The sequence below is a fragment of the Microplitis mediator genome, chromosome 3 (genome assembly GCF_029852145.1).
Source record: "Microplitis mediator isolate UGA2020A chromosome 3, iyMicMedi2.1, whole genome shotgun sequence".
Taxonomy (NCBI): Eukaryota; Metazoa; Arthropoda; class Insecta; order Hymenoptera; family Braconidae; genus Microplitis; species Microplitis mediator.
In genome coordinates this window covers 119,225-133,524 of record NC_079971.1, presented here as the reverse complement: position 1 = coordinate 133,524, position 14,300 = coordinate 119,225, and the positions used below count along the sequence as shown (strand labels likewise).

The following is a 14,300-nucleotide window of genomic DNA, read 5'->3' as shown; positions in this document are numbered from 1 at the left end:
ATCTATGTATAAATACTTTTGTTTTATTAATAAATAATATTACAATATTGTAAATTAATTTTTTTTATTTAAATTATATATACAAAATAATGAAACTATTTTACCATTTAATAGTTAAAGCAATATTTGTTTTTTCAATTTCATGATATTGCGTATGAATAAGTGCTAAAGTTTTATCGGATTCTTCACCATCTAACCACGAATCGTATAATTTTTTAACTAATAAATTAGTTTCAGGATTTATCTCTGGGAGTTTACGATAATGAGATTCTAAAACTGATACCAATTGACGAGATGGTAAACCATTTTGAGGTCTTATTTGTGCTCCACCATTTAAACATCCTAAAATTTAAAAAAAAAACATTAATTTACAATTAAAGATGAATAAAATAAAAAAATAATAATATTAACCTGCAGGACAAGCCATTATTTCAACATAGTGATATAAACATTTATTTCTTTTTAATTTTTGTACAAGATTTTGAATATTTCTAAATCCATTAGCGATAGCAAATCGTAATAAAACTTTACCATCTTTTTCTAAAATGGCTTCTTTAAAATCAGGATTTTTTAAATCTTTAAATTGTAATTTAACGTCTGTCATTTGAAATAAATTTTTAGCAGCATATTTGAATATAAATTCAGCATATCCACCTGATCCACTACCTGAATGACTAAATATATGTTTTGATTTGTTAAAACAATTAATTTCACCAAAAGGTAAATCTATTTTATTTGCTTGAAAATCATTTAATTTTTTATTTTCCTGTTCCAACATTTGTTCCAATTCAACTGAAAAATAAATTAATTTAAAAAAAAAATTATAAATTTTTCATTATTTTTACTCACTCGAAGTTATAACACAGTCAACATCTCGTGAATTAATTGATTTATTAAAAAAATCATCTCTGTATGCTTCCAATTTTTTGTCATAGCACGGCATCAATGTTACATGATATATATTTTCAGGGGATATGTTTTTTAATTGTGATAAATGATATTTAACAAGTGATCCTATTATTTGTTGTGGTGATTTAGTATTACTGATGTAAGGTAAGATAAAATTACCATGAGTTTTTTCAGCATAACAAATCCAACCTGGGCATGATGAAGCAAGCATCGGTATTTCTTTATCTTTATCTTTTTCTTTGTTATTTAAATTATTTTTATAATTATTGTATCGTTTAACAAATTCTTTTCCACTTTCAAGTAAAGCTAAATCATCAGCTGCAGTCATATCAAGAATAATATCTGCTCCAAGTTCTCTAAAGTATCCAGAAAGTCTTAAAGCAGCATCCTCAGGTTCTAAATTATATCTTTCAGCAAGTGACAAAATTGGTTGGACTGATAAACTTACAACGATTAGTTTTATTGAATTTCCTTGTTGATTTTTTTTATCTTTAAAAATACGATAAAGCTCTTGTTGATTTTGTTGAGATACCAGGACACTTTCAGCTGAAGTTATACATCCACTGCATGCTAGACAATCAGCTAAAGTTATTTCAACTTTTTCCAATTTTTCACTCTCTTTCTGATGATAAATAATAAATAATTAATCATACTTAATTAATTTATTAATAAATATATCTATTACCTTATTTATTTCTACATATTCTTTGGATTGTATTTTTATTTTAGCACCAGTATCATATCGTTTTTTATATTCTACAGGTTTTACACATTCCTAATGAAAATAATTAAATAAATTATCATTTATTCTAACCTATTTTTTTTTTTTTTATATTCTACTCTCACCTGTGAAGGTGTTATAAAATCATCTAGATTTGTTATTTGAAGAGCTCCACTAAATCGAGATTCACCCATTATTTTCAATTAATATTGAGTATCAACACTATTAAAAAAAAATTAAATAATATTACATATATAGAGAATATAGAGATGGAGATTGAGGGCTATACTGATACGAATGACGATTCAGACTGTATAGCGTATTATAAAAAAAATTATTATCTACATGTATTTACTATGTGTGTGTGTGGGAGAGTATACTTTGACGATTGTAGGCGATTGTGTGGACACAAGCACAATAATGTTCATTGATGTTCGTTCTCTTTCTCTTTCTCTTTCTCTTTTACCACCCACCCTTAAATGTTTACAACCCACTGCGACCACTCGGAGAACTCGGATCACTCGGAACGCGCCATCCTATTAAATCTTTGTTGTGAATCATAGATATTTCAACAGAGAAATGTTTAGCAGCAATAGCAGATAGCAGGGTGTGGACCTCAACGACGTGGACGACGTTGACGACGTTGACGACGTGTACCAGTTTCTTTGTAATATATAATAAATTGTTATAAATAAATATTTACTCTTTTAATATTAAAACTTACGTTAATTTTTCAGTTATCGATTATACAAAATTATAATAAATTTTGTTAGTTTAATAATTAAAATAATAAATAATATGACAGAAGTTAAAAAAGACGATGTTGTTAAAATTCTTCACACATACCCTTTTTGTCGAGTAAGTTACAAAAATTATAAATTTTATTGTTTAAAATATACATATTGATTTCGCGGCATTATTGATCTTGCGGTATAGTATATATTATATTAATAAATTTATAATTACAGAAATGTGATATGTCGGATGAAATGAAACAAGAAGTTATGGAACTCTGCGTTACAGCTGCTGAAAAATATGCAGATAATTATGAAAGTGTTTCAAAAATGATTAAAGAGACAATGGACAGAAAGTTTGGAGCTTCTTGGCATACTGTAGTTGGAGAGGGATACGGATTTGAAATTACCTATCAACTAAAACATTTACTTTACATGTATTGTGCTGGTAATTTAGCTATTTGCATATGGAAATCAGCTTAGTAAATACAATATATAATATTATTATGTGATAATTGATAATATTAAACCAAAGATAATTATTATTATTATATGATGATGAGTACACAATTTCTATTAATTAAAAATCCAAGGATTCTTTTTTTTTTTTTTTAATAATAATTGTAATAGTTGTTAATTAATCAAATTCAAAATTACCTCAATATGTACAAATAAATAACAAAAAATGCAATTTATTAATATAATATAAATATATTTATCACTAATAAAATATTTTTTATCATTCATGCGATATAAGTGCTATCTTGGCGCACGCTCTTTTGTTCGCCAAATAGCTGTTTGCCCATTCAACGGTTTCCACGACATTTTTGTGCGTTATACGATTATCTGCGTGCGACAAGTAAATTTGAGTGCGACAAGTAAACTTGTCGCACTCAAATTTACTTGCCATATGCAGATTATCGTATAACCCACAAAAATGTCGCGGTAACAGTTGAATGAGCAAACAGCTACTTGGGGAACAAAACAGCGAGCACTAAAATAGTACTCATATCGCATTAATAATAAAAAAATGTATGTTCAATTCGTGCGGTGTTGCCGATTACCCACTCGAGCAAATGAGCGCACTCACTTCGTTCGTGCGCTCAACTTTGCTCTCGTGGGCAATCGACAACTTACCGCACTAGTTGTACAATATACTATTATAAAATGATTATATTATTTTCTAAACAGTCCGCCATATAAGTATTGCAATATTACCACCTGTGAACATATATAATAGTGTATTTTCTTGATGGACAACATAAAAACCATAAGACTCGCCGACAACAACTTGAAAAGGACCGCCAAATTTTTTATCCAAATTTTGTTTTATCATTTTAGCCGCATACTCATAATTATTTTGATACTTTTCTGTAGCTGTCACACACAAATCAATAGTTTCTTGTTTCATGTCATCCTCTGGCATATCAGTTAATTTGCATAAAGAATATGTATGTGATACTTTATCTTTTATTTCCTTTTTAACTTGACCAAAAGACATTTTGTAATTTTATTTTTTATATATCACCAATTCAGTTAATGATATAAATATATTATTAATATTATACAATTATATGCTATGTTATTCAATTGTTTTAGAATAATTAATATAAATATATATATAAAAAAAAATAGAGTTGGGTAAAAGTTGAATATATATATTTGTTTGTCAGTTTTAATACAATTATTATAACAACACATTATGGTAAAACATTTTAAATATGTCGACACTCAAAAAAAAAGTCAATTATTAATAAAAATAAATCGTTAATTATTATTATTATTTTTTCGTTTTACTAATTGCACTTGGGAAGGAAGAGAAGCAATTAGGATGCTTATATCAACTACTCAGTCTCTGTTAATATTTTTTTTTTAGTTTCATTATTGAATTGACAAATAATAATTAATAAAGTGGTGGTATATTTAGTTAAAAAGAAAAAAAAATATTAATTATTAATAAGATTTAATAATATCAGTTATTTTTTCAACAATCATGCATATAATTATTTATAAAAATGTTAATTTAATAAATATAAGACTATTTGTATGACTATAATGATTGAAAATGAGTAACCAGGAGCTTTGTAGCTTTGGCAATATCATAGGCACAACATCGCACTTGCTGAAGACAACGTTTCGTATGCTCAGAGTCATTTGTACAACGTTCAAGACTTGCACATTCTGTTTGAAGTCTTCCTGTATTTCCATTTAGCTGCCTCAATGCTGCTCTAATTATTTCATCCAATGAACTCTGTGTGTTTATTCAAAACAAATAAATAAAAAAATAATAGTTTGAAAAAAAAATAAAATAAATTAATATATTAACCTGTGAAAATATAGTCGTTAATTCAGTTACAGCAATACGAATTTTTTCACCGCATGGCACAAATACTTGTTTATTAGTAGGATCTTGCATCGCCATCCAGAGTTCTTGGATTCCTTTAGTAACTTGATCTGTACGTCGAGTCACTTGATCAATTGTTGGCAAATTTATTTTTTGACATTCCCATAATTTTTGTTCAATATTTGATCGAGTTTCAAGCTCTGCAAGTTCATCATCTCTTTTCTTAAAAGAAAAAAAAAAATAATAATTATTATTAATATATTTAAATAGTAAAAATTTTGAATTGAGAATAAAGTAATATTAGTTTTACCAATGAAACATTCCATGGTCCAGTTTTTTTAAATCCTTGACGTGTTTCGTACATAGATGCTGGTCTTTGATTTAGACGTGACTGGGATTTATTATCAATAGAATCTAATACTGGCTCTTGTTCAATATCATCAGTATGTCCATTAACAGTATCATAAGATTGTGGAAGCTTTGGTTTAACATATATATCAATAATACTTTTTAATTGGCGATTTTCTAATGTTAGCTGCTCAATAGTTTGTTTAAAATTATCAATTTCATCATGTAAACTTTTAATCGTTGATTCGGATATATTTAGCTGCTTCTTAAGAACTTGAATAACAGCAGGTTGACCTTTTCCTGTTGGTCCCACTGTTTTCTGTTTAATTTAATTTAAAATAAATAATAATTAAATTAAATTACCTCATATACATGGAGTAATAAAGTAATAAATTTATAATTATTATTTTACCTCATTATCATTGTTTAATGACTCTGAATTAGTATTGTTGGTATCACTTCCTCCAAGCATTATGTAGTCATCGTCAGACGCGACACTGTCGTATAATGGCTCATCGTCTGAAGTCTGTGATCCACAATTTTTATTTGTTCGTTGTTCTTTTTTAAGAGCTGATACAACTGGATCTTAAAATAAATAATAATTTAGTATCAATGTAGACAATGATAATACATTAATTAAAGAAAAAAAAAAAAATAAACACACCTTGAAGAGGTGTGCAATTAGCTTGCATATGACGACGTGCAGCTTCCGTAAGAATATCAACAATAAGTGTTGCAAATTCTTGTGGAGTAAATCGTGCCAATTTTTGTCTTCCTTGATTTCTTGTTGATGATAGATATGGATTTACTGGTAGAAAAGGAACAGCAGTACTTCTTTCAGGAAGAGTTGTGCTTGATAGCCATACTAGTTTTATAAATTTTAAACAATATTTAATAAATGCACTATAGAAAAAGATTAAAAAAAAAAAAGCTAATTATATTACATATTATACTAAAAAAAATATGCTACTAAAATAAACTAAATATTTGAGAACATTGAGTCTAGTTTAAACAAGTTTATTCTAATTCTACTCACCGTTCCTTTGTAGCATCATAAAGGAAAAAAAAAAAAAATCATGCACATTAATAAGTAAAAATAAAACAACAATGATAAATAATGATAAAAATTAATCACTATATAAATTTATAGTTTTTTACTTGTTATTATATGAAATTTAAACTACATAATTTTATAATAAATGTATATATTTGTGCTATTAAATATTGACTATAATAATAGTAATAATAAAAAATTAATAACTGTCAGTTGAGATTGTTATTAAATGAATAATAATAATTTGACTAACCAGCTTCAACTTCTCGGCGGTCTACTTCGTCATAAACATCCATCGTTAATTCTTCAAGTAAATTATTTGGTAACATTTTAAGCCGATTACGTGCTTCATTAGTTAATTCATTTCTTTCCAATGTTTCAGACCACTCGGGAATAATTAAATGCTCAGTTGTTCGATGGTCTGGTTTACGTGAACATATAAAATAAGTTAATCTATCGGTAACTTGATACATACATTCAATCAGTCTTTCAGCTAAATCCAAGTGCCCTGTTATCCTATATAAATTATTAAAAGTATTTATATTTATATTAATAATAATAATTATTATTATTATTATTATACCTAGCAATTTCAGCGGGTGTGTGCCCATTAGAATCAACCAGATTAGGATTTCCTCCATTGGCAATAAGTAATTCCAATTCAAGTGCTTGACCAGCTCTAGCTGCAACGTGTAATGGAGTTGTACCTTTTTCTTTGTAAAAATAATTTGGATTTCCTCCTTGTACTATAAGTCGAAGAGAAGTTTCCAAATTACTAGTTCTCACGCTGCTGTGTAATTGTTTACTCAATTCTTCTTCGCTGCAAGATTCATCTTTACTTGGTCGCAATACAAATGCCAATTGTTGATGTTTTGCACGAATAAAATCTGCTTTTACAGGGCTGCAGTATAATTTATTATATTTTTATTATTATTATAGTTATTACTATTATTAGAATAATATTTATTTTAATCGTACTATAATGGATCTTTTGGCTGAGGTTTTTTTCGATTTACTTTTGAATTATTTGAATCAAGAAGTGAATATTCCCATATATTATTTGCTCCATTGTCATTTAAAGTATGTACCATCTGAAATAATAATAATAATAATAATAATAATAACATTTATTTATTTATTTATTTATTTAAAAAATTATGAATAATAGTTACGGTCAGTAAATAACTACTCCAAAATCCTTTATGGAGAGATTTAACATGTGAAACGTGTCTACCAAGACTTCTATGTATACTGCAACACTCGTCGCACAATAAAATAGCTCTATTGATAGATGCCCATCCTGGTTCTTCAATACAATACGTATTAATTATAATTTTTATTATTTGTACAACAACAATAACAACAATAAAAATAATAATAATATAAAAAAGATAAGTATGATATTGAAATAAAATAAAATAAAAGACTGTGAAATAAATAGTGTCATTGTAAAAATTAAATAATTTTAAAATTAATAATATTTTTTTACCAAGAGCTCCACAGTCAGCACAGATACTGGATGTTGATGTTTTATACTTGGGTCGTGACATTTTATTATTTATTTTTAAAGCAAAATATTTATGATTATATTTTTAATAAAAACTTAAATGATATATTTACAAATAATAATTTAAACAAAGAAAAAAAAAAATAATAAATTTTCTGTTTATCTCATCTGTGACGAAAAACGAGAATAACGATGAGGATGAGAACAAAAAAATGTATATCCCCTACCAGCACTTTGCTGCAGATCCTTATTAGTACAATAATAACAGTCAAGTCAACAGAAACTTTTTTTTTTTTTTTTTTTTTTTTTTTTAATAATTGCGTGTGTGTGTGCTGTATGTTGAGAAAAGAAAAAAAATATTCTTACGCCCTCTTCTCTGTTATGATTGTAATTCAGTGTCGGTATAATAGTTTTTTCTGACTGCTGACGGTAATGTAGCATTTTTTAAATACGACAACATTCGATGATTCGACATCCCGCGAAATCCAATTGATTGTTGTTGTTGTTGTTGTCTCTTCCCTTTATTTCTTTTTCTTTAGCTCAATAATATTTAAATTCGAATCAAATATCATACTTACATTAAGATATAACATAAAAAATGATATTTAATAATTGGTCCCATTTTACTGAAGCGGTATGATAAATATTGCAAATTAAATAATTTTTAATTGTTTATTAAAAATAAAAGTTGCTTTCGATATTGTTATGATTTTTTAATTTAATTCTTATCATTTCTATTTTATTAAACAGCTTTATGAGCATGTATATATATATATAATATATACTTCTGTATACAGAACAGATGATTATATTAGGAGTAGAGATATGATACGTATGCGTAATTATTTTTCTATGTGTATTGTTTTAACTTTTTTTTTCCTTGTTTAAATATTTAATAATAGGTATTTTTATTAGCAATAGTTGTATCCATGGTGACAAGGATTATAAACATAACGTGTCTAAAAGCAAGTTGACCAATTGGCACATGAGAATCCCCACGTTCTCCAGTTCAGCATTGGTGTCCTGTACTGGACAATGTCATACATAATTGATAAAAGCTCGCTATGTAGAAGCTAATCGATTTGCAAATTTTAATTTTCCCCTTTATTTTATTAGTAGTATCACAAACTATCTACGCGCGGAAGTCTCAACATTGTTTATCCAATAAATTTTTTTGGCTTGTATTTTTATTATTTTTTTTTATTTTTTTTTAAATTTGAATATACTATCAATTTAAATAAATACAATAGCAACTATGGAATCCTGTGGAATGAATACTGTAAAGTACCTTCTTATTTTTTTCAACTGTATTTTTGCGGTAATAATAATTTTATATTTATTATATATAATAAATGAATATTTTAAAAAAATATTTATTTCAGATTTCAGGATTTGGAATACTGGTAACAGGATGTATAGTTCTCGCAGATGTTACTAATTACAGTCACTTTATGCAAGGAAGAATATTAGCTCCACCAATTCTTTTGATAATTGTTGGAATGATTGTCTTTATAACTTCCTTTTTAGGATGCTATGGAGCATTAAAAGAAAAACACTTTTTACTTATTGTAGTATGTATAACAAATAACATTTATTATTGGTTTATTTTTTATTTTTTTAAACTTATAAGTAACTAATTATAAATAATTAATTAGTTTTCAGTCGCGTTACTTACCATTTTTACTGTCCAACTTGCGATCGGTATAGCTGTTGCTGTATTTAGATCTGATGTTTCGGATGTATTGAGAACTGGATTGAGAGAAGCATTACAAAAATATAAAGCTGAAGAAGATGGAAATGCTTGGAATTCTATTCAGAAACATGTATGTTTGTTTTATTACTATCGTTATTATTTTATTATTTTTTATTTTTTTTTTCCTTTATCTCCAGGATTAATATAATAAAAAATTATAAAATTTTAGTTTCACTGCTGTGGTGTAGATTCTGCAGATGATTGGAATGAACCTATGGGTGGACCAGAACTTCCACAGTCTTGTTGTCAAGATACTTCAACAACTCCATGTTTTGTAAACGAGAATCCTACAGTTTATGAGAATGGTTGTTATGATATTCTTGAAACAAAAATTCGTGAAAATTCTAAGGTACTGATGGGAGTCGGGATTGGAATTGCAATTATTGAAGTAAGTAACTCATGTACATATATATACGTATAAATATTTGTTTTATTATTTTTATTTTGTCTATATAGATCATCGGTGTGATTCTGGGTTTTTCCCTCGCAACAACTATTAAAAGAGAATCAACGTCATGAAATAAACCATAATTCGTTATTATTTTTTTTTCTTTACAAGATAATAAATTTGAGAAAAAAATAATAATATAATTTTATTTATTAAAAGTGTGATATATAGATGTGATAACAATCATTAAATCGAGTTGCAGTATTCTAATTTAGCTTTTTTTTTTTTTTTCTATTAATATTGATCTTTTATCCAGCTTTAATGTTTAAATATTTTCCTATAAAACATCAATTATTGTATTTATCGACTATTTTAATTACTATTATATTTGAAATGCTATGAAAAAAAAAAAATTTGATAATATACTACTTATTAAAAATTATTGTATAATATATTTGTGTGACTTGATGAAAATAATAAAGTTTTTGAAGATTTGTGAGTAACTCGTTGGCCTATAATATAATTTTTATCCGCACTAGACTAAATTCATACTCTTAGTCATCACAGTTTATTCGTATCGTCATTATTATCATTATCATCATCATCATTCATGTAGTAATTGACGTTATTTGTCACAATGAATTTATCTTTGACAAGAGTATTATTGTGATGTGCTTTGATAGTCGGAAATTAGATTAATTCAGTTTATAATAATCTAGATTTTCTGTGATAAATATTTACGAATTTTTTTAATGACATACTTTATTTCATTTAAAGAATATATACTATTTTATTATTGTTATTATTATTTTTTTTGAAAGTATACCAGTCAATGATTACGTCTTGTCTGAAGGTGAGCTAGTTGAAGAACCAGTGTTGTATGAATATGTCCACACATATATATATATATATATAACTTAAGGTGATATGCGTGAAAATTTTTATATTACATGCATCGAAATTAATTGTTTAAGTATAATGCTACTAACGTTTACCAACCAAATATACAAATATTATTTTTGTAAGTGTTAACATTAATATTATTATTATTATTAATATAATTTATTGATGATTGTATTGAGGGATAGAGTATTAACTTAATAGAGTGACGGTAAAAGTAAATAAGTAAATAAGTAAAGCAGTGTAAGGTTCTATAGAGCATCTAGTCGACTTACTCGCCTGGGGACTCATTCATTCAGTGTGATGAGCTTAGATTATTCAATTCGAATAGGGTAGTTTATTCATCCTCCAAATGATAAGTAATAAGCTAATAAGCTAATAAGAATTAGATTGAGGGTAACGAGGAACGAGTTGCTGTTGACTTGATGACCCGATGAGGGGATAAGGACTTGAGGAGATGAGGGAATGGGGGGATGAGGTACATCAGATCTACTCATATAAGTAGATCGTAACGCATATATTTTTATTCAGTTTATATCAGTGCTGTGAGACCATATAGTTGTACTTTGGTTGGTATACTTTCACTTATTTATTATTATTTTTATTTTATAAATTTAATAATTTTATTTATATATATGTATATATTTTAATCCTTGGATATATTATACATATGTTGAGCAAATAATTTTGTATTATCTTAAAAATATAAATATACATTATAACATATAGTAAGCTTAATCAGATTATCGTCTGTTGATGTTGGACTTTGAAAAAAAAAAAAAAAAAAAATACATACAGTATTTATATTACAATATCTGTGAATATCAAGTATTCTAACAATCACAGGATCGATATTTCCTGGGGAATGTCGAGGTCGATATGCTCGAGTATTCAGAACAATGTATGGAAAAAAAAAATAATAATTAGCCCGTCAAGTTATTACTCATTGATAGTAAAAATATAAAACAATAATAATAATATTAATTGTAGAGGGAATTTCAGTTGTACAATTTTTTAAAAATGATTGATAATAAGTAGACATAAAAACTAAATTTTGAGTTTTTAAATATATATTAATATTATGACAGTTTTACTGAATAACACGCGATTATACATGAGTTTTATTATTTTCATTTTTAATAGAAAACAAGAAAAAAAAATGAAATCAGTGATATTGCTGTTGGCCTTTGTTGCCGTGGCAGTTAGTAAAGATATTGTTGCAGTTGTGAAACTCATGCCACACGACAGTACGAAATTTGTCACTGGAAATATTAAATTTGTCCAAAGTAATCCGACTGGGCCTGTAACAGTTACTGGAACAATTAATGGACTTACTCAGGGTAAACATGGATTCCACATTCATGAGAAAGGAGATCTTACCGACAACTGTACTTCCACTGGTGGACACTATAATCCCGAAAATGTAATTAATATCATCATCATCATCGTCGTCATTATTTTTATTTATAATAATAATAATAATAATAATTTTAGCAAGAACATGGAGCACCAACAGACACTGTAAGACATATTGGAGATCTTGGAAATATTGAAGCAACAGCTCAAGGTGTTGCCAACGTAAATATTGTTGATAAAATGATCTCTCTATCTGGACCATACAGCATTATTGGACGTGCTGTTGTTGTTCATTCAGGTGTTGATGATTTTGGTAAAGGAGGACATGAGTTATCAAAAACAACTGGAAATGCCGGTACTCGTTGGAGCTGTGGTGTTATTGGAATTATGTAAGCGAGAAAATATCATCATCAACAAGGAACAGAAAGAAAATTAAATATATACATTATTATCATTATCATTTTTTTTTCAAATATATATTAAAAAATAACAGTCTTAGTCGTGTATCAAGGATCGAAAAAATTTTAGTGTTTGTGATAATAAAATTAATATATATGTATCCATATAATATATATCGTAATTGAATGATTTTAAATAGTTATGATTATTAATAATAATAATAAAATTAAAAATAATCATATAATTTTGTTTTATTAAAAATTATCATACGTAAACGTTTGATTAAATAAAAATAATAAATTAATCTTAAAGTATTTAGTTTTGGCTGTTTTCATGTCACTAATAATAATATATTCAATAAAATGTTTAACACTATGTATATTAATTTTATTACATATTTAAATCTATAGATTATCATTTTCCTTTATATCCTTTCCAACCAAATAATATATGTATACATAATAATAAATTATTTTTCAGATCTCCGGAAGAAAGTTATTCATCATTCGGATCGTCAATTTCCGTTGGTCATGTTTCCGTACTTATACCGTCGATTATTTTATTTGCCTTCAATTTTTTTTAAATTAGTAAAAATGATACTTAATTTTTTGTATCTTTATCTTTATACCGTTAAATGTTTTCAATATTTCATTTTTTTTTTTTTTTCTTCAGGTTATATATTACAATATAGTACTTATTTTTAAACCTTAGCTTAAAAATTTAACTAAAGTAGTGTACTTAAACTTGTGTATAAATTAATTAAACTAAGACATGAGATGTTTTCTTCTTTTTATTAAACTTTACTGTAATAAAAAAAAAAAATAAAAGTATTGAGTATATTCTAAATAAAAAATACAAGAAATGCATTATCATGAGCAATATTTAGTAGCAACACCATCATAATCATAATCATAATCATAATAATCATCATCATCATCATCAGCAGGAACAAAAAATAAAAACTAACGCAAACTGTTGTTTTTATTTAATTTTGATGATGACTGTTAATCTTTTGTTAAGATTTTTGTGGTTTTTCTTACTCTAACATCTGCTGGTCTTGGTTGCTTGAATCTTCCACCTGCTTCCACCTGCGCCTTGCGCCGTTTAATTTAGCTATACATTAATACAATATACATATTCTTATGGTTATTATTATTATTATACATAAATACCTATATCTATATATTGAGTTTAACGAACACTTTCGTTGATAATGACATCTATGTGGGTTTGCTTGTACTCGGCGAAGAGAAAACCTGTTTGTTTTACATTTATTTATTATACTTAATTTAACTTTAATCATTTAGGTTTAGAATATTTAATTAAGATAAAAAACGAAAATACAAATAAATAAATAAATAAATAGATAAATTTGGTTAATTAATTATTTAAAATTTTTAATATAAATCCGACAGATGTCATGAGTTGTTGATTAAAGTATGTAACTACAGTTCCCTGTAAGTCGTTATCACCGATTATAATCATAATAATTTCTTATCTTGGATTCATATCTTTAGAGTAATTTAAATTTAGTATAATAGTAATAATAATGATAATAATAATAATAATAATGTATTTCAATTAAGTTTCAGTTTGCTATGATTTACGGTCATCAACTTTTATTATTTATTTACTGATTACTCGACAAATTTTTTTTTCTCGTTTATAAAAAAAAAAAGTGTTGGAAAACGAAAAAATGAATACCTAAATCTCTCATTTAATTTTCTTAATCATTACTTTTGTTTATTATAATCATTGAAATTTATTATGTTTACAAACTTTCGTACTAGACAATTAACAGAAGTGATTTATTAATTGGACTTGTTATTAGGTCGAGAAATTATTTCTCAATAAATAACCTTTATACTTGTATTATATATAATTTAA

General features: G+C 26.3%; 5 protein-coding genes across 8 annotated transcripts; 3 read left to right on the top strand and 2 right to left on the bottom strand.

The window, feature by feature from the left end:
- Positions 1 to 47: 47 nt before the first annotated feature.
- On the bottom strand, positions 48 to 2,118 carry LOC130664865 (probable cytosolic Fe-S cluster assembly factor AGAP009023). Of its 3 annotated transcripts, none has more exons than XM_057465029.1 (6): positions 1,986 to 2,118; positions 1,756 to 1,852; positions 1,595 to 1,684; positions 850 to 1,531; positions 412 to 792; positions 48 to 342 (listed from the first exon to the last, which is right to left on the bottom strand). In XM_057465029.1, the coding sequence occupies exons 2-6, from the start codon at positions 1,822 to 1,824 to the stop codon at positions 101 to 103; spliced, it is 1,464 nt and encodes a 487-aa protein (XP_057321012.1). In that variant the 5' UTR covers positions 1,825 to 1,852; positions 1,986 to 2,118; the 3' UTR covers positions 48 to 100. The 3 variants fall into 3 exon arrangements, with proteins under 3 accessions (XP_057321012.1, XP_057321011.1, XP_057321010.1); XM_057465028.1 differs by having other exon boundaries at positions 1,976 to 2,116; XM_057465027.1 differs by lacking the exon at positions 1,986 to 2,118 and having other exon boundaries at positions 1,756 to 1,955.
- Position 2,119: 1 nt separating this feature from the next.
- On the top strand, positions 2,120 to 4,620 carry LOC130664875 (dynein axonemal light chain 4). Its single transcript, XM_057465047.1, has 3 exons — positions 2,120 to 2,297; positions 2,368 to 2,488; positions 2,599 to 4,620. The coding sequence occupies exons 2-3, from the start codon at positions 2,429 to 2,431 to the stop codon at positions 2,845 to 2,847; spliced, it is 309 nt and encodes a 102-aa protein (XP_057321030.1). The 5' UTR covers positions 2,120 to 2,297; positions 2,368 to 2,428; the 3' UTR covers positions 2,848 to 4,620.
- Positions 4,007 to 7,895, bottom strand: LOC130664859 (ARF GTPase-activating protein GIT1). The gene is made up of 10 exons (XM_057465009.1): positions 7,600 to 7,895; positions 7,283 to 7,416; positions 7,089 to 7,201; positions 6,694 to 7,011; positions 6,364 to 6,626; positions 5,721 to 5,921; positions 5,469 to 5,641; positions 5,019 to 5,375; positions 4,691 to 4,930; positions 4,007 to 4,615 (listed from the first exon to the last, which is right to left on the bottom strand). The coding sequence occupies exons 1-10, from the start codon at positions 7,658 to 7,660 to the stop codon at positions 4,415 to 4,417; spliced, it is 2,061 nt and encodes a 686-aa protein (XP_057320992.1). The 5' UTR covers positions 7,661 to 7,895; the 3' UTR covers positions 4,007 to 4,414.
- A 729-nt stretch (positions 7,896 to 8,624) lies between these two features.
- LOC130664851 (tetraspanin-9) lies at positions 8,625 to 10,142 on the top strand. The gene is made up of 5 exons (XM_057464991.1): positions 8,625 to 8,935; positions 9,000 to 9,188; positions 9,273 to 9,440; positions 9,540 to 9,758; positions 9,827 to 10,142. The coding sequence occupies exons 1-5, from the start codon at positions 8,873 to 8,875 to the stop codon at positions 9,887 to 9,889; spliced, it is 702 nt and encodes a 233-aa protein (XP_057320974.1). The 5' UTR covers positions 8,625 to 8,872; the 3' UTR covers positions 9,890 to 10,142.
- Positions 10,143 to 10,755: 613 nt separating this feature from the next.
- LOC130664852 (superoxide dismutase [Cu-Zn]-like) lies at positions 10,756 to 12,649 on the top strand. 2 transcript variants are annotated; one of them, XM_057464993.1, is made up of 3 exons: positions 10,756 to 10,779; positions 11,802 to 12,081; positions 12,153 to 12,649. In XM_057464993.1, the coding sequence occupies exons 2-3, from the start codon at positions 11,818 to 11,820 to the stop codon at positions 12,405 to 12,407; spliced, it is 519 nt and encodes a 172-aa protein (XP_057320976.1). In that variant the 5' UTR covers positions 10,756 to 10,779; positions 11,802 to 11,817; the 3' UTR covers positions 12,408 to 12,649. The 2 variants fall into 2 exon arrangements, with proteins under 2 accessions (XP_057320976.1, XP_057320975.1); XM_057464992.1 differs by lacking the exon at positions 10,756 to 10,779 and adding an exon at positions 11,070 to 11,227.
- The last annotated feature ends 1,651 nt before the right edge of the window (positions 12,650 to 14,300 follow it).